Raw genomic sequence first — 22684 nt, forward strand, 5'->3', positions numbered from 1 at the left:
GTAGGGTTAGGTTCACATACCCACACACACACACAAACACTTACACACGCACACACACACACACACACACACACACACACACACACACACACACACACACACACACACACACACACACACACACACACACACACACACACACACACACACACACACACACTTTGCACTTTTCATGTCTCTTCCTAGACAGGGAGGTTGTCCTTGCTGTATTTACGGGCCAGCATTATCTCTGTTCAATCAGCTATCTCCTGCTGACTGATACCAGGCCTCGAAGCATAACCTGACCTGGCCTGACCATTACCTGGCGCCAGCCTGATCCTCCAGGTCAACCAGCCTTACTTATGTCACGTAGTCCAGGTAAACTATGAGCAGGATTAGACGTGGATCATGATGTAGCCTCTAACTCACGATGTGGAATAAACACATCAACTTTGTGAGGTTGTGAGTACTGAGATGGGTGTGCTTATTCAATGTTATAGTTTGCAAACAGACAAATGCAAACATAAGAATCCAGTACAATTAAATAACACTAGTAATTATGCGTGTGTTTATCCAATTATATCTTAGAGTATTGACAGTGGATGAATCAATGGTCAATGAATTAAATGGATGTATCGACACATTTTTGATGGATGGATGGATTTATAGATATTGATGGATGGATGGACGAATAGATATTGGATAGATAGATAGGTGAATGAATTGAAGAATAGATATTAGATGGATTGATGGATGAATTGATATAAGATGACTGGATAGATGGATGGATATTTGATGAATCGATATTAGATGATGAATGGATGATATGGAGGGATAATGCATTTATCTTGGATTGATGAAAAGATATTAGATGGATGGATGAATAGATATTGGATGACGGAAGGATGGATGGACCGCTGGTCCTACTCACTAGGGCTGGTGATGGTAGATCCATCTTTGTCTGACCCTCTCCTGAGGCGACCGCTGGTAGACCTGGCTATACCTGCAAGACAACCAGGTCAGGAGAAGTCAATTTTCAACCAAGCCATTTGCCTTTAATCACATAGAGAACAATACACAAAAACAAAACAATGGCCTTCAGAGCATAGCAGTAATTAACCCAACTGTGTTGGGGAACAACATGTGAAAGAGTGGCAGGACGAGTAATAGCTTGCATGTTTGACTCCCGATCGAAAGGGTCAGCGATCCAGGCCCTGTGTCTGCTCTCTACTGGTAGTCATCTTTAAGGATCTCCTACCATGCCTAACTCCTTCCTGCTCCTTTATTAATGTGCATGCAAAGATTATCACTGCAAATTGCTTTGGATGAAAGCTTCTGATGAACAGGTAATAGTCAAATATGTGGGAATGCCAATCAAAAATAATCTGTAAGTTGCTGGGTGCTCATCTTTGCTGCTACGGGACTTGTGTGCTTTGGAAAGGAAACATACTATCTCAAAACATTACCTCATAGGCTGCACTGACGTACTCTTGACCTATTTCCAAGACCAACAGAAATATAACTATACTGCAGGGAAACATCTTTATATATATATGTACTATGTATATATATACTATATATATATATATATATATTGTGGCATCCCGCCACTTAAACCTTGGCCCGGACCAGCCCGAGGGTTGGTCCGGGATGGCCGATACCACCGTCACCCACCAGCCGGCGACGGAGAGCATCAACCAAACCCCAATCAGCGGGATGGGAGACACCTTGCTGGACAGTAAGGGAAAGGCTTTAAAAGGCACTCGGGAGCAGACGGAAAGGGCCGACCAGTGACAAGACAGCAAGGGCCGAGCCAGCCCTACCCTAGAGGCCCACGGAGGCCCTAGAGACCGCGAGTACCTTATATGATTTACGTTGTATGTAATAAATGCCTCAACGGCTAAACCCTCACTGCCAAGCATCATTTGTACGTGGAACCTGGCTCATACGAGGAGCGGGTTGCCACAATATATATATATATATAAAGATGTTTTCCTACAGTATAGTAATATTCCTGTTGGAATATAATGACTGTCACAGTCATCTGTTTTGCTGAAAGATTGTTGTTTTTGTTAGATTGTATAAAGGCATGTGTGTGTGTGTGTGTGTGTGTGTGTGTGTGTGTGTGTGTGTGTGTGTGTGTGTGTGTGTGTGTGTGTGTGTGTCTTTGAGTGTGAGTGTGCTTGAGTCAATTAAGAACCACAAAAATGCCAATGAATGAAGAACCATATATGGAGTTTAGGTCCTTACATGTTAGGCCTTAAAAGTTGTGTATTTTTGTTGGATAGTTGTGTGTGTGTGTGTGTGTGTGTGTGTGTGTGCGTGTGTGTGTGTGTGTGTCGAGAGGTAGTGAGTGAGAGAGTGAGGTAGTGAGTGAGAGGGAGAGGGGGAGAGATCGAGAAAGGGAGTGGGTGAAGAGAGAGATAGACATCTTTGTAACAGAGTAACACAGATGTCTGCATGATAAAGACAACCTGAGGAATTGTAGGATTTTGTCTTCTCTCCGCTGAAATGCTACTCCCACACACCAGCGAAATATAATCCTAGTAGATAGTAGCCGTGGCATAGAACGATTCTGCTATAATCAAGATATTGTGAGACAATTCTATAACGATGCATCAAGATATATGTCGACTTGTGAAAACAAAATGACAGTGAAACTGTAAAGTGCCTGATTTCTGTCTTTATTCATGGTCCAAACTGAGTGTTTCAGTAACTCGTCTTTGGCAAGTTAACTTCTGTTCAAGTTTCCGCCATTCATCTGTTGAGCGCCACCTCGAGGAGCAATGATGTAGCGACGCTGGGAGCAGTGAAATAACAAGCTCCAGACCCAGCAAGCTCACCTAGCTGAGGATACATGACTGTTATAGTGAGTCAGTAAGACAGCTATTAATTTTGCCAGGCCCCCTTGGTGAAGTATGCTCTCCACAGGAAGGGAAAAAATAATGCAAACTAAAGACTCTCTCTTGTAACCGCAGCAACCGTTGTTTCTTATTCTGTGGTGGGTGAGTCACCCTTAACCATCCTGTGTTCAGAATCCTACAAATACTTTGGACCACAAATCAGTGACCAGCATGCCATTCATGCTAACACCAGGAAACACATTGGCCAATGAATGGTCATGTGACAATGTAGCCGAAGCCTACTAACTAACAGGAGGACATGTGGAAAAATGACTTCCTTTACTGGGAAGAAAAAGGAATTTGCACATAACGTACAACATACCCCATTCAATTGCAAAGTACTACGGGTAATACATTAACACCGAAAATGATACTACCTGAAGCTACTTAAATATTACATTAGTTAATATTCACCCAAATCATTCCATGATGGCAGTTGAGCTCAAATATTTGGTGAATGGGTTGTTTGACATCTTTCACTTGTTCAGTTTTTGGTTTTCTGCCTCCATAATATAGCAGGAATGCTGGATCCAAGTTTACAGTAGTTCAGTAAAGATGAATATTCATGACAATATACAACTCCAACATCTCTATATTTTTCTCTGACGGGGCTATAAGATTTGACCCCAGCAGCAGTCTATGCATTCGCAATACCACATACACACACGCACACACAGATGCACACACACACACGCACACACAGATGCACACACACACACACACACACACACACACACACACACACACACACACACACACACACACACACACACACACACACACACACACACACACACACACACACACACACACACACACACACACACATTTGCCATCGACACTCGAAATGATTGCTTTACTCTACTGGCCCAGAATAGAGTAGTTCAGCTCAGATTCCCTCTCTCTCCCATTACTACTACTATTGGTCTATCTTATTCTGTCTTTTTAATTTTGTGTTAATATCTTCAAAATTGAATGGCAGTCACTGAAACCTTTTAGGAAAGTTTAATCTAGGTGACGTGGGGTCTTCGACTACTCTTGCCTTCTGCTTAGTTGGCATGCAGTGCCATGCCCAATGCCTGACCACAGCTGACCTTGTTACTATGGTGACCAAGGCAACAAGGCAGTTGTTTGTTTTTTTGTTTTCCTTTGCATAGCTACCTTTTCCTTCAAAACATCTGCTGTTTATTTAAATGTAGTACCTACAGTTGTGATCAGATGGGTTCTTTAAATATAATTTGAGGCAAATGTGAACGCAACATCAAAAAACTATTTATTTATACACAATATACCCATCATTCAGAGAGAAATCCAACTACCCCAAAAAGGTTGGTTGCTTTGGAAACAAAGTGATTACCTACATGACTAAATAATTCATTAACATGTATATACAATATATACTATAATTCCGTGGCGGCTGGTGTTTTTTTTTAAAGCTTGCAGTGTTAGTGGCGTATGGTGGCATAAGTATGCGAGACTCAAGTTGTTTCAGGGTGTTCTGGTGAACTACAAAATAGCAGGGAGGGATAATTATGTGAATAAAATTGATAAAAATCCACAAGCAGCAGTATTGTAGCCTACTTTGAAAGCTGGTGAGCAGCATGTCTTGGACTACAAAGGCAGAAGGAAAGGAAGCAAAGCCAATTAGTTAAATCAGGCCTACTCTTGATTTGTAAAACTAAATAAAAATACTGGGCCTATTTTTGCCATCAATGACTGAAGCTATTGGCTGTAATTTGTGTAATGTTTATTTCAGCTACAATTGTTTTAAGGAAAATTAAGACACAAGACCAAAAGTTATGCCATTTAAAATGCACAATGCTCTGGAATCATTCACTAACATCGTTTCCACAATATCAAACAGAACGGTCACAGTAACAAACAATTAAAAGAACAAAAATAACATTATTTCACAACTATTTACATAGGCTGTAAGCTTTGAGGCAAATGTTAATGGATGTTTCAGAATGTTGGTCATGGTGTTAAGCCAATTAAGATTGAGGGACTTCATTTATCAAGTCAATCCTCCTCGCAGTTTCTGGTGCAAAGATATCAGTGACCTGGTCATACCAAACGGGATATTCTTTTAAGTGATTTCAGAATTACGGCGTGTGTAGCCTTTTCGCCAACCTTTCAGACGGCTTGGTAACCAAACACAGGGGTGTCTTAAAAGATGTAGGCTCAGCGCGTTTATTTGGGACCTTGCCCAACTTTTGGCGGTAGAAACGCCATTATAAGCGAACCGAGCCACACCGAACCGCAGCGAACTCGACTCGACTCGACACGACTCGACACGGTAGCAGCACGGGTCGTTTTCCACCGCAAATAGTACCTCCTGGACGTGGGCGGGGTCGGCTGCGCGAAAGGGCCGTGACGTATTTTTGTACGCGACGCAAACAACACCTACGTAACGCAACCCACACATGGACAGAACCCACATAACAACAATGGAGGACATTGATGCGATGGTATTCGTGTTCGTATTATTAGCTGGCATGTTGAAGAAGTTGAAGAAGTGGAATATGTTGGCTGCGGCGCTGCTATGGCTGTTACCAGCATGGTTGCCATGTCGCTCTCGTGACTTCGTCACACTCTCTGGCCAATCAGTGGCCGGCCGTTTGCCAACGTCACCTTTTAGCATCGGCTCAGCTCGCTTGGAACCTAGAGCGAGGCGGTACTAAAAAAAGCAGCCACTTCAGGTACCAGATACCATGTTTTCGCGGTGGAAACGCCAAAAATGCGAGCTGAGTCGAGTCGAGTCGAGTCGAGTCGAGCTGGTACCATGCAGTGGAAAAGCGGCATTAGCCTAGACTTGAGGGGACAACCCCTCCCTCCGTGCTGCTCCAAAACAAGGGCGCCTGCTTATTGGTTCATAGCGCAGCCAGGGCTTCAGCCTATTTGTGAATAGACGTTGACGCGATCCAGATCCCTTAGCTAGTCACAACCACTCAGAGGACTTTCCTCCTCTCTCCCAATGAACCCCATTTTATTCACCGGCCGCCCTGAAGTCATTGTCAACAGGCGATAGGGGGTGCTAATGTTCCTTTACCCAGCAAAACGAACATTACATATACAAAGGCATTAAAGTAGTCAATTTAAGGCCATTAATTCATAACAGTTGTCTGGGCAATCTAAATTCTTTATTCTCAACAATGTTAAGGAGGATCTTCCTCCCTCTGTTCACTGGAGAAGGCTCCATTGCACAGAAACAAGCACGCTAACAAAACAATCTTTCTGATGAAACTGAAAGGCAGCACCAGTGTTTTTTCTTATTGTACAATACTTAATTCCGAACCACCGTAATTTTATTGGACAAGAGGCATTCCATGAGTGCTGATAGATTATAACAGCACTGCTTTACAGGGGTTTACTTTAAAGGTGTTCTTTGTCTACGATCGATTCACACCTGTAGTGAACAGCACTCCCTCCTGTGTCATCGTGCAGGGGGATACTTAAGGGTTGTGTTATAGCAAAGCCGTCCTTCACTCAAAGTGATTGTGTATGTGAGGAAGTGTTTGAGCTGGTGTGTGTGTGTGGGGGCATATGCGCGCCTTTGTTTGTTTGGGTGCAAGTGTGTGCATGCAGTTCAGTCTGTGTCAGAGGTTCAGCGAATGATTCAGGAAATGGGAGCCAGCCGAGTACGTCAACGGTGAGAGCCAAAGAGCGTGTCTGTGCCCATATCCTTCCACTGGAAGCACAGGCAAACAGCCTCAGAGCACTGGGACACGGCACCAGGTTGTGCAACGCCAGGAACACATAGCACTGAGAAGGCCCATGTAAAGGTCTGTTTTACAGCTAAGACAACCCTGAAAACCCTGAGCCATTGAATCATGGAAAAACACCTGGACGAGTGGGGAGAGCGAGCGGTAAGTAGCGTCAGTTGAGTGAAGTAATGAGCGAGTCCGGTTGTGTCCGTGCAAACGTGTACTGTGAAGTTAGTGGTACAACGAATAAAGTACCCAGACTGTGAAGAATCGGTGACCGCTTCATTCCGACCATATTCCGACCTGTAAGCAGACCCACTGCCGGGAAAAGTGAAAGATGTAACCGGCCCGAGAGAACATAAGCACATCAGGGAACGTCTCCCCTGCGCTCCTCGACTACGATCTGGGAGCCGACATCAGGAAAGGACATAAAAATAAAATAAAAACGTTTTCTATGCATGCGTGCAGTTGTGAACTTATGTATTGTAATTTATTGTATGATGTCTAATTTTAGGGTTACATAAGACCTATCATTTAGTGTTATCATAGTGGGAGCGGGGCACTGAAATAATGCAGGCTATGTTATCGGGGTTAATCGTCATGTATCAGACTTATCGGAATTACTCCCATACCGAATTACGGTCTGGGAGCCGACCGCAGGAAAGGTGTTACACTTCGATTTCACCCAAGGCTGAATTAAAAGGAAAAAAAATTCTAAATGTTGGTCATCAAAAAGGTACAGGTATCAGCCGCGGCCGAACTGACGGGGAAATTCTCTGATCTTATCAATCTTAAAGTCTGCGTCGGGTTCTCCCACTCTCTGGTACTTATTTAGTAAAGACTCGTAGTGGGGGTTATCTCGGCCATGGTGGAGAAGGAATCTGGGGAAAGGAACTTCGGCTTTGAGTCCAGATTGAACCGCGACATGGAGGAGAATGGGATTGTTGCCATATGCAGACTCCTGCCAGACGAGCTGCTCCGCTGCCACCGGAGAAGTCTGCATACGGCCGAGAGGTCGGAACAATGGAGCGTCGGAGAAATGACATGGACCCAAAGTGAACTGAATGGGCCCCAGAGATAAATAGCCTAGGCCCACCTGGTGTGGACACGCCCTGACTACCGCCATCCACTGCCCCAGTGCCTACTGGGTAAACCTTTGTTTTATGGCTGTGGGAGTAAACCCCTCGTGGAGAAGACCCACGTCAGACAGACACCAACGGACCGGTGTTATGCAGTCCTTTGCAACCCCTGTTGGACGAAGGTCGTCTTGAGCTTTTCATGCCACTGAAGGATGTCAGTTAGGGCCAAAGATAGAAAGTGAGGATACGGACTGCACACCCCTACCATCACTTAATCAATTCAACGCACAGGCATTTTCCCCCCAAACCCCCCTTCACTCGGCCAACCCCTGTAAAAGTCCATTGGCGGTGGGGAAGGGCAGTGGATACAGGTCAAGGATGGGGCTGGCAGTATCTAGCTCAACCCTGCACGTAGGTGGCATGAGATAGATGGTTGCTGAGGCACAGGAATGAACAGCGTGCCTCCCCAGCTCCCTACGCGGCTGAGCAGCTACAGAAAAGGTGGCCTGAAAATGGTCTGTTCCTCTCGCCCGGGCAGATTACCGCAACTTCCGGGCCATCCCTTAACGCGGTTGAAAAAATATAAGAAAGAAAACCAAATTCCCCTTCAAAATTGCCACTTGGAATGTCCGCAGCCTCCAGCACCAAACTTAAGATGATATCCATCCCCAGTTTAAGAAAACGCCTGCAAAGAAAGGCTTAACTGTGTCACACTAAAATCCAAGCATTGTGTAGATCAGTTTAGGGGCCCAGCTTGCAACAAACCTATCTGCAATACCTGAAACTCCATCAGACCCCGACATCCACGGAGCCTGGAGATTCCTGCTAGAGCCCGACCGATATAGGATTTTTAAGGCCGATACGATACGAATATTTGTGATTAAAAAAATCTGATATTTTTTTTATAGATATATATATCGGCCGATATATCTGACGATATATCGGCCGATATATATATCTATAAAAAATATATATCCAGAAACGCGCAACAAAACAAACAGATTTCCCTAACATTGGTTATTTGTAGTTCCTTTAAATCCTTTTCACTCTCAGCTAACACGTAACAACAGCAAAACTGGACATGGTAGTCATGAATTAAGTCATGCTTATCAACTTTAGAGGATTGATGGGGATGTTCTTTTAATTGTTATTCAAGCAATGTATGTCTCGTGACAGTTGCCAACTTACCATGAACACACTTGCACACATGAACAACACCGATGATCTCCGTCGATCTCTGTCATTCAGTCTGCCTAACTCTGGCTGCCGTTCATCAGGCAGCAGAGTCATCAATGGGGTTCAGTCAGTGTAAACACCAAGACTGGTTTGACAACACTGCACCGGATATTCACAACCTCCTCCAATCAAAACTCAAAGCGCATGCCGCTCTCCTAGCTAACCCGCAATCCTCTAGAGCAAGGAGTCACTACATCTCCATCAGAGCCGAAGTCCAGCGCACCCTCAGAGTCATGGATAATGACTGGTGGACCAGGAAAGCCAGCAAGATCTAACTTTATGTTGAAACAAACAAATCTCATGGATTCTATGATGACATCAAATCCATCTATGGCCCGCACAGGAAAAGCACAACGCAAGTAAGATCCGCTGATGGTTTCACCCTACACAAGGACACACAACAGATCCTGGACAGATGGGATGAGCATTTTAATACTCTCCTCAACGCTGAAAACTCTTCCAACCAAGACATACTCACAGATTTCCTAAACATCTCCCTTGTCCACCATTTGGATTCCCCGCCCAGCTTCACTGATGTTCACAAAGCCATCAAATGCCTTTAAAAAAAAAAAAAAGTGCTGGCTCCGAGGGAATCCCTGCTGTAAGTATTTAAACATGGTGGATACCTCCTCACCCATCGACTACACCATATAATAAATGCCATCCGGTCCTCGGAAACCATCCCCCAGGATTGTAAGGATGCAGACATAGTTACCAATCTATAAGAGAAAGGGTGACAAAGCTGTAAAATCCCTACTCTCTTTTCCTGGCAAAGTGTAAGTGCGAGTCATGCTCTTCCGCCTAGTGTCTCATATTTCAGAAGACGTCCTACCAGAATCACTGTGTGGTTTTAGGAGAGACCGCAGTACAAAAGACATGATCTTTGTAGTTAGGGAAGTACAAGAAATGCCGAGAACATCACAAAGATCTGTACGTAGCTTTCATCGACCTGTCCATGTAGTAAACAGGAAACTCCTATGGTGCATACTGGGAGAGATGGGGGTTCCACCAAAGTTCCTCATCATTCAACTCCACGATGGAATGAAGCCTGGCTTTGCATCGGAGGCCAGAAATCCTCTTTTAATGTGGAAGTAAGGGTCAGGCAAGGATGTGTCTTAGTCCCTATCATATTCAACATGTTCCTGTCAGCAGTCACTCTCCTATCAAACAAAGCCCTGGAAACCACAGATGGCGTTCACTTCCAGTTCCAACTGGACGGAAATCTGTTCAATATCTGGAGCCAATAGGCCACCACCAAAATCAGCACACAACAGATACCGGAGCTCCAGTTTGCTGACGAATGAGCGCTACTTGCTCACACACCAGAAGCTCTGCAACAACCACTAAATGTGTTTACCTCCATATACAATGCCCTTGGGCTCAAGGTCAACACTCCCAAAACCCATATCATTGTGCGACAATCATCCCACCAACCGGAAGTGCCTATCTTCACCATTGACGGCCAGAAGCTCAACGGTGACATCCAGCTCCGCATAACCCTAACCTCTTCTGCCTTCGGTAGGCTTAAAAACAGAGTCTTCCAGAACAGAAACCTGACCGTTTCAACTAAAGCAGTCTGTCTGTCCAAACTGCTATAAAGCTCGGAAGCCTGGACACCATACAAAAGGCACATAAGAACGCTTGAGGCATTTCACATCCGCTGCCTGCAAAAGATTCTGGGCTTGTCCTGGGAGGACAAGGTCCCTCATGTCATCATGGTGCTCCTTGCCCAAAGACACCTGTGTTGGGTGGGCTGTGAAATCTGCATCTGCACCTCAACAACCTCCTGAAGCGCTGTGGCATCCAGCAAACATCCCCTGAAAGCCTGGCTGCCAACCGTCTCACATGGTGCTCAGCCAGCCACCAGGGTGGGGCACACCTACAGGGCAGAGCAGACCACTGAGAGAAGAAAACAGAGACAACAGCGAAATGCAGGGGTCCCCCTCTCATGTATAGACTACATCTGCCCCACATGTGGTAAACCATGCAGGTCGCGTCAAATGGCATCAACGAAACCCCCCACACTAACCCAGCTTAAGTGGAGCAACGTCATCATCGAATACGATGGACAGCCATAAGCAGCAAGCAGTAAGTAAGTGTGTGTGTGTGTTCGGGTGTTTGCACATACATAAATATGTATATTTAGTATATGTGTGGATGTGAGAGAGAGCTTGCATGCAGGGTTGGAGGAGACTGACACTTGTTGGGTCTTGTGTGCCTTATGCATGGAAATAGAATCATATACACACATAAACACACACATAAACACACACATAGACAAATAAGTTTGCACAAGCACAGACATGCAGAAAATTTGACCACACACTCATACACACCCACACACCCCCCCCCCCCCCCCCCCACACACACACACACACCACACACACACACACACACACACCACACACACACACACACACACACACCACACACACACACACACACACAACACACACACACACACACAAAGGAGTTGTCCTATATAAGCTCATAAGCTATAGCCATAACTATAGCTGGCTGTTACTGTTTCACTCTGATGAGCTAGGAATTACTCTGATGATATATTGTGCATGTCCATGCTAGTTTTTTATTAACACATATGGAGCTGTAGTGGTAACTAAATTAGCATCCATGTATTTACGATGGGTACCGGCTGACTTCATGTTTGTGTGCGTGTTTAATGTGCACGTGTGGCTCTGTGTTGGAACCCAATGCAGGGCAAAGCCTCAGCAAATATGTCAAGGGATTACTTATAGGTCTCAGATTAGTGGAGAAAGTTAACAGGTGGGATGAAGAGGGTGTAGCACTCAAACACTCCTAAAAGCCAATAGCATTGGTAAACACTCACACATGCACGCACACATTCAGGAACACACACAAATCAACCACACATGAAGCATCACACATCGAACATGAATTCAATAAGAATCTGGCAGGAAACATATAGGTGTGCATGCACTTCCCAACACAAACAAGCATACATGAACAAGCGATACACAACCCCACATGAACAAACACACGCGCAAACACACACACACACACACACACACACACACACACAGCAACACCACACACACACACACACACCACACACACACACACACACACACACACACACACACACACACATGTTTGCATAGGGAGGAAAGCCCCGTCACCTTGTTTTCCCCTCGGCAGCTCTTCACTCCTTCCAGCCCCAACCGTACAGTTCTGCTTCATGCCGGCATTATACATATTCAGGGGTGCTGCAACACACACTCACACACAATGGTTTTGAAAGCCTGCACATCCACTGTAACTGAAAAGAGGCTGAAAGAGGAATAGTGGGTGGAGAGAGAGAGAGAGAGAGAGGAGAGAGAGAGAGAGAGAGAGAGATGAAGAGAGAAGAAGAGAGAGAGCGAGAGGAGAGAGAGAGAGAGAGAAGACAGACAGACAGATTGAGAAGTGAAAAGGGCCCTGTCAGATATCAGTCCTATCAGATATCAGTCCTGTTTCTCCCTAGTCTAATAATTGTTTGTTACTTAGCTGATTAATTTGTTAGCTAATGCTTAAGCATTTTTTATTGAGTAAGCCAGTAAATTAGTTAACTAGTTTGTTCGTTAGTTAGTTAGTTTGCGATTTAATTTACGCTCAATAATTGTGTTTGGCGCTTGAGCAGGGCAGAATGTTAGGCGTCAAAGCCCTGATAGCGATCAACCATTCTGTCTCGTCAGGCAGTTAAATAGCGATGGAGGCATTAAAAAAGATCATAGAAACCAGGTTTATGGATTAACATCCTCCCACCCACTGAAACATGTAGTTATGACTTAGATAAGGTATCATCTTCATGGAAAGAGAGATAGCTAGAGACAGAATGGCATAGTGAGACAGAGTGAGAGGTATTGAGAAAGAGAGATAGAGAGAGAGAGAGAGAGAGGAGGAGAGAGAGAGGAGAGAGAGAGGAGAGAGAGAGAGAGAGAGAGAGAGAGAGAGAGAGAATCTGGATGTTCCTAAGGTTCCTTTCATGAACTGAATACATTTCATAGATTTAATTAGATCCATTGTGTGTTTGTGAGTTTGTAAGTGTGCGCAGAGCTGTTTATGCGCATGTATGTATGTATGTATGTATGTATGTATGTATGTATGTATGTATGTATGTATGTATGTATGTATGTATGTATGTATGTATGTATGTATGTATGTATGTATGTATGTATGTATGTATGTATGTATGTATGTATGTATGTATGGTGTGTGTGTGTGTGTGTGTGTTGTGTGTGTGTGTGTGTGTGTGTGTGTGTGTGTGTGTGTGTGTGTGTGTAACCCTCCCTCCAGGCATATTGCTATCCCATGCTAGCTTAGCCAGGGGGATAGAACTGATATTAATGATTGCTCTCTGATTATTTGAGATGCAATTTCTCTGTCTCTAGGAAAAGGAATTTCCTTATCAGTTCAGATCGCTTGGTAACACAAATGTGGAGCAATATGGGGCTATGAGAAAATGCCCTCACTCATACATGCTCAGCAATGAGATGTATTGGAACATTTACTGGAAGTCGTTATGATAAAACATCAGTTACATTTCAAAATAGTAATAGGGGATGTTCAGTTGGTCGCAAACTGCAACTCCACCACTTGTTAATACTAAATCCTACATTGCACCGTAATTGGGTTCCATAGTAAGTAACCACATTTAGATACAAGAGGTCCTCACTTTTTGATCAAATGTGCTTACAAGGAGCTTAACAAGTGCACAACTTTACAGCTACCATGCATGTGAACTGTGCATGTGTGTGGTGTGTATGTGTGTGTGTGTGTGTGTGTGTGTGTGTGTGTGTGTGTGTGTGTGTGTGTGTGTGTGTGTGTGTGTGTGTGTGTGTGTGTGTTTGGGTGTATGTGTGTGTGCATGCATGTGCTGGTACAAATGTAAGTGTGTGTGTATCTGTGTAGTTGTGTGGTTGTGTGTGTGTGGGGGAGAATGTGTGTGTGCTTTCATGCGTTTTTGCCTCTGCATGTGTGGATGCACATATGTGAGTGTGTGTGAGTCTGTTTGAGTAAGTGTGTGTGCGCTATAGTCAACGTTCTCAGCAGCTTATTAGTCGGTTATTCAAAGACTCCTGGGGAGGCAAATTGAGGGTTAGATGGTCCTCGGCATGCGGTTGTAGATGACAGGGCAAATATGTCTCAACACGGCTCATAGTTTGACTTTCAAGTCAACAATAGCTTAAGGCCCAGATTCAAAGCCTCTCACACTCTCCAGTATGATCAGTACTAGATCTGCCCGGCACTAGAAAGGTACTGGGGACCTATTTTGAGTTCAAAATAAAAGGCCACAGAAGAAGGAGCAGGTTATGAGTAAATCAAATAGACTTGTGGGCAGGTAGATACTGATTGTGTGTGTGTATGTGTGTGTGTGTTTGTGTGTTCGCAAAGTCCATCCCTACCTTACTCCCTCTCTCCTGCAAATTAATGAGTAACCTGTGTATGAAAAGAATCAACCAACACACACTATACCAGAACTAGCTATCAAGCAACACACACACACACACCCACACACACACACACACACACACACACACACACACACACACACACACACACACACACCACACACACACACACAAATAATAAATTTATATAATTTCCACCAAGATCAATAAAGTAACCTGAATCTGAACCTGAAATTAGTTATATTTGGCACAATTCTCCAGTTAGAGGAAAAAGGTCAGAAAGAACACACAAACACACACACAAGTGCGCACACACACCCACAAACACACACACCCGAGTGCACGTAAACACACACACACAGACACATACATTATATGTGATATTTTTTCTAACTAGCCCACTGGCGGTGATTGCGCTATTTGCGATTTAAGTGCCCTCACTGTCATATTCGTGCTTTGTGCTCAAGCACATCCCACTGATGGCTGACATCAGATCAAATTCCTTCGCCTCAAATGACTGCAGCGGCAAGTAAGTACAAACCATCATTGAGAGAGAAATTTGAATAAGGGAGAGAAAACATTAGATTGCCTGCCATTCTATCATAAAATGTCCCAACCCCTAACATACGTACGTATGCACAGGCTTATATTCACACAAGCAGAGACAAACGCAAACATACACACACACATGCATGCATAACAATGTATTAACACACAGACACACACTATAACATATCCTAGTATATGCCACTCAATGCCACACAACAAGCTACTTTGTTATTCATTTATTTACAGGAGTTGAGGTCTGACTAAGAATGTGACAGCTCTACACACATCGTACCACAGCAGAAGAAGAAGAAGAAAGAGAAGAAGAAGAAGAAGAAGAAGAAGAAGAAGAAGAAGAAGAAGAAGAAGAAGAAGAAGAAGAAGAAGCAGAAGAAGCAGAAGAAGAAGAAGAGAAGAAGAAGAAGAAGAAGAAGAAGAAGAAGAAGAAGAGAGAAAATGGAGAGGTGGTGCCGGTGTGTGTGTGTGTGTGTGTGTGTGTGTGTGTGTGTGTGTGTGTGTGTGTGTGTGTGTGTGTGTGTGTGTGTGTGTGTCGTGTGTGTGTGTGTGTGTGTGTGGGTGTGTGTTTGTGTGTGTGGTATTTGAACAGCACCTGCAATGACCTGACATGTAAAACCCTCCAATGGGGAATAGCGGCACTCGCTACCTCATGCAAAGGAAGAAAAAAAGAAAAGAAAAACCACTTGGCTGGGGAAAGGAGTTGGGAAGCCGCACATTCAGAGGATAGTGTTGTGTACATTTTACTGAACAGGGGCTTAGTGGGGCAGTGGGGCTGACTATTGGGAGGGGCCGTCCCTGGAGGAGCCTTGGCTGAAAATCATAGTGTTAGACTGGGCTGGTAGGTGTTGCTGGAGCCAAGCCCAAAGCCAGGGCAAATGGTCTCGGATGACTACATTAGTTGGAGATTGTGACATAAAAGGATGAGAAAGTGAGCAACCACGCAAAGATCGAGACTTACAGTTTAAGGGATGGAGCAACTTGATGACTAGTAGGAATAATCCGATTAAGGATTTGAAATTTGGACACAATATTTACACACACTCCTTTAGGACATCCATTTGGGCTGTACTGTGTATTTTTTCGACTGATTCTCTCTTAGAATCCTAGGCGGACAGTTGATGCTATTAATTCATTACAAGCCATTGTGCTACAAAGAAGTGGTTTGAGGGGCGGGGAGGTAGGTGGTGGAAGGTAGGAGTCTGGTCGTTAAACAGCTATGGATGCTAGAGTGAAGGCAGAGGAGTGAATCAAGTCGTCACAAGGGCGTACTGCACCCCGCCCCCGGGCTTCTCTTCAATGATGGTGTCAACCTTTCTATTTCTGAAGAAATATGTATACAATCAATCGATCAAAACGTTAGTCCCAAGCATTTCTGTTTCTTATTCAAATAACAACATACAAAATACTGAAAAGGACTCCTATTCATTTGATCATTTCACACTTCAACAATATGATGAAATAAGTATAGGCCTATGCACAAAGGATGATTATCGTATGCCTATAATGGCCAATGTGAATAGTTGATGTATATTGACGTTTTATGTGCTTGTATATGCCGCAATTGCAGTATTCACTATCTCCAAGGCCAAGGGCACGCACTATCTCAACAACATCTAGGCCTACACCAAGACCAGAATGGAAATAAGCACCTGTGACTTTTTTGTGCTTGATCCATGCTGTTCTTTAAATGTGCATGGACAGTTTTGTTGAACCATGCTAATTTTCCTTTTAAAGTGAATCTACTCAACATTCACTCAGCTTAAAAATAGCACTCTGAAGAAAATGGGTATGGTTTTCTTACGTGAAAAGCCTACAAATAGGCTGGAATGCCATCTATATGTAAAGTTTACAGGTTTAAACTGTGCTACAAAAGGCTCTCGCATTAGAGCGATGGTTGAATGTTAAGTGTAAGTTCCGGACAGACAGTAGGTCCACCCGTTTTCTTCGAGCATCCAATAGGCTGGATTGCATTCATACATGTAAAGTTTACAGGTTTTACACTTTTCCTCTTGATGTAGAATCGTTAATGTGAGGCCTAATATGTTAATACTATATTAACTATCTATGTTTTAATTCCTCTTTCTGTGCTGCAAAGGCTGCATTAGAGCCTGTATGGTTTGAAGTTAAGTGTAAGTTCCGAAGCCGGTCAACACAGTTTTCTTCGGTCAAGCTTTTAGAGCAAAGTCAAGTGCAGCGGAAAGTATTTCACAGTTTCCTGATGCAGAGAAATCCGACAATCCTCCCACTGTACTTTAAGTCCCTTCCTATGCGAGACAGTAGTCGACATGTTGAAGAAACGGCATTGTGTAGCCTCATTCAATAGGAAGTGCTAAATAGTTGTTAGTACCTTATGCCATGTTCTCTCTTTACCGGCAATCGCCTACTCAATCTTGAACTTTTAAATGACGCACGCGCCATCGCCCATTACACGCGCACGCAGCTCTCTTCCTCCGTCTCTCTCGCCACACCGCATACTCTCAGGGCCGTATGAAAAGTAATTTCGTGGCCGTGAATAGAAGTCATATGTATCGTCTATAGTTTCTATAATCTGTGTCTATATTTCATAAGGTAAAGAATTGGCCATTCTGTTCGGGGGGAAACCAATAGAAAATGAGAAAGATAGTTGAAAAGTTGTATAAGGATTGTCCTACCTGAATATCCAGCTTTCTTCATTGTTGTGACAATACGTTCTTTTTAGTGGTGTTCTACAATTTTCTTGGTACAAATAGGCTTTGAGAGGTTAAGTATTATTATTTATTTTTTTTGCAAAGGCTAATTATTCCGTGCTCTACGCGCGTTCCGCCGTAGTTTTTCCAGGTGGGTTTTCTGTGACCTTCGCCCTTCCTTTCAGACGTACTCGTAGGAAGTGAAGTCAGTCTGGCTAGTTTGGCGTAGTAAAGTAAACATCCGTTTGTTTCTACCAATAGCTTGGAAAAAGACAATCCCTCGGGAATGGACACAATCACACCTGCACCCTGGCGCACGCGCAGTACACGAGCGGGTGTGGTCTCGCGCAGGCTAAATAAACTGTAGAACATTCAAATGAGGCTCACGAGTAAACCCGGCTTGACAATAAGTGCTGGAACATTATTTTCTCAATGTTTCGATGCAAATTATCTTCACTCAGTCTGTGTGTTCACGTGTGTGTGTGTGTGTGTGTGTGTGTGTGTGTGTGTTCACGTGTGTGTGTGTGTGTGTGTGTGTGTGTGTGTGTGTGTGTGTGTGTGTGTGTGTGTGTGTGTGCGTGCGTGTGTGCACGCAGCTTGGTGGGTGAGCAGTGTTTATCAGTTGAACCCATGTTAGGAATTACATTTTGGAGCAGGCATAATAAATACAACGTCATCATACATGCATTAACCCTCATTAAGGGCAACTTCCGTCCCCCTGCCAAACTGTGCTGCTCTGATACAGGAGAGACCTCTAGTGGTTGCTGCAACGAACTGCAGCACAACTTTAATTCTAATGCATCTGGGCATTTATGGGCATTTGTGGGCAGGGAGGGTTAAGGAGGTTAGGACAAGGAGATGAGGTGTGTTTTGAGGTGCTTTTTAAACAGTGACAGAGAAAAGCGCAAAGTGCACTCAAAAAAGTAAGTGTAAGTGTAGAAGTGCGCGATTTCAGACACAGCATGGGAGTAGGGTTGGAGGAGATCGGTGATGTACTTGCAGGTGCAAATGAGTGGAGTGATTTATAGGTGATGAGGCAGATCTTGAATGTGTTGCATTGTCTGACAGGGAGCCAGTGGAGTTTCTTGAGAATGGGGGGATGTGCTCCCAGGGCTTGGTGTGGGGTTGGCAACCTGGCGGCTGTATTCTGGACATACTGCAATCTATCAAGAGCCTTGCTTAGTAGCCCAGACAGGACACCACTGCAGTAGTCCAGACGGGAGGGGATGAAAGAGTGACTGAGGGTCTCGGTTACTGAGTCGGAAAGTGAGGGCCGGAATCGTGAGATGTTGCGTAGGTGGAAGATTTGGTGGTGCTCTTGATGTGGGACCGGAATGTGGGGGTGGAGTCCATGATAACGCCCAGGTTCCGCACTTCTGGTGACGGGGAGGTGGAACAGCCATCTATGACCAGGGCAAGATCTCCAACCTTCTTTAGCAGTGGTGCTGGGGCCACCACCATGAGCTGTTTTGCTGCTGTTGAGATCAAAGTCATCCAAGTTTTAATTTCCTGTAGGCAGTTGCTGGGATGAATGGATGGGAGCTGAGAAGAGGGGTTGGTGCTGATATACATTTGAGTGTCGTCAGCATAGCAATGAAAGTTAAATCCATGGTTACGGATGATTTGTCCTAGGGAGAGCATATAGTGAAAAGAAGCGGACCGAGGACAGACCTCTGGGGGACACCCATGGTTAACTGCTGCTGTGATGGAGTTTAAGGCTTTCAGATTGATTAATTGTTTTCTGTTTGAGAGGTAGGACTGGAACCAGGAGAGTATTGAGTCTGTGAGGCCAATGAACTCAGAGAGACAGGAGAGGAGGATGGTATGGGAGACGGTGTCAAAATCTGCAGAGAGGTCTAGTAGGGCGAGGATGGTGACAAGGCCATTGTCTGCAGCGATCAGGAGGTCATTGTTGATTTTTATGAGGGCGGTTTCAGTACTATGATGGGATCTGAAGCCGGATTGGAGAGGTTCAAAGGTGCATGTCCCACCATGTGGTGTTGGAGCTGGGCAGCCATTTCTCTTTCCAAGATGTTACTCAAGAAGGGAAGGTTGGAGATCTGGCTGTAATTGTTTGGGTCATCTTGGTCCAGGTCAGGCTTATTGAGTGTTGGTATCAAGCAGGCGCGTCGCTAGCAATTGAAAACATCCGGGGCTTTAGCCCAGAGGTGGGGGGGGGAACCGTCCTGCGTGCTACGGTGACGGTTTCGGTGCGCCCTACAGTTGCTCCCGCGCCCCCTCCCTTCTCCGTTCGTTTCGTATATATTAATTAATTAATTGATTAATTAATTAATTAAGGGCGCCACCAGAGGGCGCCCCCAACACATAGGTCGCCTATGCCGAGCGCCGGCCCTGCCAGCAGCAAAAGTGAGACATTAGAATAGCCTATAGAGCCTAATAAACACTGTCATGCACCTACCCAATGTCAAGAAGCCATCACTGCTCCGACGGACCTTTCTCCCCCGACCCGGCAACGGCAAGTAGCCTAAGTAGTAGCCTCAGGGGCGATTCTAGGGTCAGAGCTTTAGGGGCTGAGCACTCAATGAGCCCCACTGCCACACCACCCACCCTTTTTTCACACAAAAAACAACAAATATGTCTATTGGCTACCTTGTTTTATTTTAAAGTTTGGCCCTTCATCCCGGCGAACCGCTTGAATCCACTTCTTCCTTAGACTCAATTCAAAATCAATTGTGTACCTGCACCGCTCCGCAGACAGACCGTCGTCCAGCACGACTCACGCAGAGTGAGATCCGTTTAGTTGTAGTGTTGTGAATCAACTAAGTAAGTTGCTCCAAAGCTGTGTCTCAGACTTCTTTCCTTTTACCTAGAGTTGTTCCGATTCTGATACCATATATCGGTGAGTGCTGGAGTCCAGGCACCGTTTACCAGTTAGCTCGGTAGCCCGGTTAGCACCAATAGCACGGCTACCGTCGAACTGGAGCGGTCCATTTATTAATCAAAAACAGCAGCGCCACAAGTACATGTGTAGTGCGTACGTGTGTCTCTGTTGTTAAAGTTTATCGTTACTTTGAGACTCATTTTAACAATCGGGAATCATGTCAACATGACGTCAGGCGCGTCTTTTCTGGTGTGTGTGCGTCGTCATGGAAACATGAAGCCCTGCCGGTGGTGCGGCGTTTGGACCGAGTCAAAACATACGTGTACAGCTGAAAAACGAAACTGAAAAAATGAAAAATACAAACGAAAAATACAAACGAAAAATAACTTTATCATTTTAAAATTGGTTCAACTAACTCAAAATATTTTTTTTCTTTTTTGGGAGCCCTTTCCAGAGCACCATCTTTATTGTGACAGTTCACACAGCCCCCTTTAACAAACACAAAACCCTCTTCACTCAGCTGGTTTTACTGACCGTTAACTCCATGTGCCTCCTTTTGTATCAACAGTCATTAGATTAGATTAGATTAGATTCAACTTTATTGTCATTGAACAAAGTAACAGGTACTTGGACAACAAAATGCAAGTCATCTTCTGCAAATTATTTACAAATGGCCATCTCTAATCTACTTGGTTGCACACCTGTCTGAACTTTCATAAAAAACAAGCTTCACATCTAGAGCAAGAAAAAGAAGGTAAACCCAAAAAGTAAAAAATACTTTACCCAGGACTTGAAAATACTTAGAAATTAAAGATATAAAAAAAGAAAGAGAGGGAGATCTTTGATAGTACTTACCCAGAATCCCACAGCTAGGTGCTGGAGTCTGCTTTGGCCTGTGGTCCTCCTGAGCCATGTATGGAGCTGACGCAAGGCACTAAAAGACCGCTCACATGTACAGCTGCTAACTGGTATTGTCAAGGCAACCTGCATAACAGCTTTCAGTGAAGGGAACATTTCAGAATCTAGGAGTTTGTACACTGCTAGCATGTCCTGAACTGTACCCGCCTCACTCAGTTAGCAATAGCATATACTACTAAGCCTGCATGAATGTTTTGTGATTATTATTGTTGCAAAGCCTGGTTCAGGTTAAATCCTCTGTAAAACATGAATGAATACAGCAAAAGAAAAACATTTAACATTATTTTATTGTCTTGTTTGATAGTCAGACACAACTGAAAAATAACTGATATAAATCTATGAATAAATAAGAATTTATTAAAAAAGCCACAGTGAGTGTTTTTTCACACATACTGGTGGTATACAGTGCTATGTCGTTTCGTTTTTCAGCTGTACACGTATGTTTTGACTCGGTCCAAACGCCGCACCACCGGCAGGGCTTCATGTTTCCATGACGACGCACACACACCAGAAAAGACGCGCCTGACGTCATGTTGACATGACCCCCGATTGTTAAAATGAGTCTCAAAGTAACGATAAACTTTAACAACAGAGACACACGTACGCACTACACACGTACTTGTGGCGCTGCTGTTTTTGCTTAATAAATGGACCGCTCCAGTTCGACGGTAGCCGTGCTATTGGTGCTAACCGGGCTACCGAGCTAACTGGTAAACGGTGCCTGGACTTCAGCACTCACCGATATATGGTATCAGAATCGGAACAACTCTAGGTAAAAGGAAAGAAGTCTGAGACGCAGCTTTGGAGCAACTTACTTAGTTGATTCACAACACTACAACTAAACGGATCTCACTCTGCGTGAGTCGTGCTGGACGACGGTCTGTTTGCGGAGCGGTGCAGGTACACAAGAGGAGTGGGTGAGAAGAGGATGATACCATTTGCTAAGCGGGGATGTTTTCATTTTCGTCCTTAACATATTCCTTTTAAACCACAAACTACAGAGTATGTTTTAGACATTATTTAACAATTTCAAAGACAAACTTTGTTCAATTTTTTTAGAATAACAACATTTCTTACTCCCAAGTTTTAGGGGTGCTGAGCCCCTTTTTAGGGGTGCTTCAGCACCCCTAAAAATGGGCTAGCCTCGCCCCTGAGTAGCCTACTTTTAAGTTTAATTTTTAAGTTATTACTTGTTGTCAGTGTAGGTTCAATGTTACAGATAAATACATGCTTTATATTTAGTCAGCATTTCAGAGTTCTGTTGGGCTGGGGCAGAAGAGTGGAAGGGGAAACAAAGACAGCTAGCCTAAAGAAGAAGTAAGGAAAGGAATGAGAGAAAGAACAGTGAAATGAATGAACAGTGT

General features: G+C 44.3%; 1 protein-coding gene across 1 annotated transcript in view; it reads right to left on the reverse strand.

Annotated features, from left to right (window-relative positions):
- The window catches only part of LOC130374079 (septin-9-like), a 77150-nt gene extending 59276 nt beyond the window's left edge, over positions 1-17874 (reverse strand). Inside the window, exons 1-2 of the mRNA XM_056580653.1 lie at positions 17546-17874; positions 911-982 (exon numbers count right to left, since the gene is read on the reverse strand). Of these exons, the coding sequence (XP_056436628.1) occupies positions 911-982; positions 17546-17567 (94 nt within the window). The 5' untranslated portion in view covers positions 17568-17874. The remainder of the gene's footprint in view (positions 1-910; positions 983-17545) is intronic.
- Positions 17875-22684: the final 4810 nt, after the last annotated feature.

Source organism: Gadus chalcogrammus, chromosome 2, assembly GCF_026213295.1.
Source record: "Gadus chalcogrammus isolate NIFS_2021 chromosome 2, NIFS_Gcha_1.0, whole genome shotgun sequence".
NCBI classification, from domain to species: domain Eukaryota; kingdom Metazoa; phylum Chordata; class Actinopteri; order Gadiformes; family Gadidae; genus Gadus; species Gadus chalcogrammus.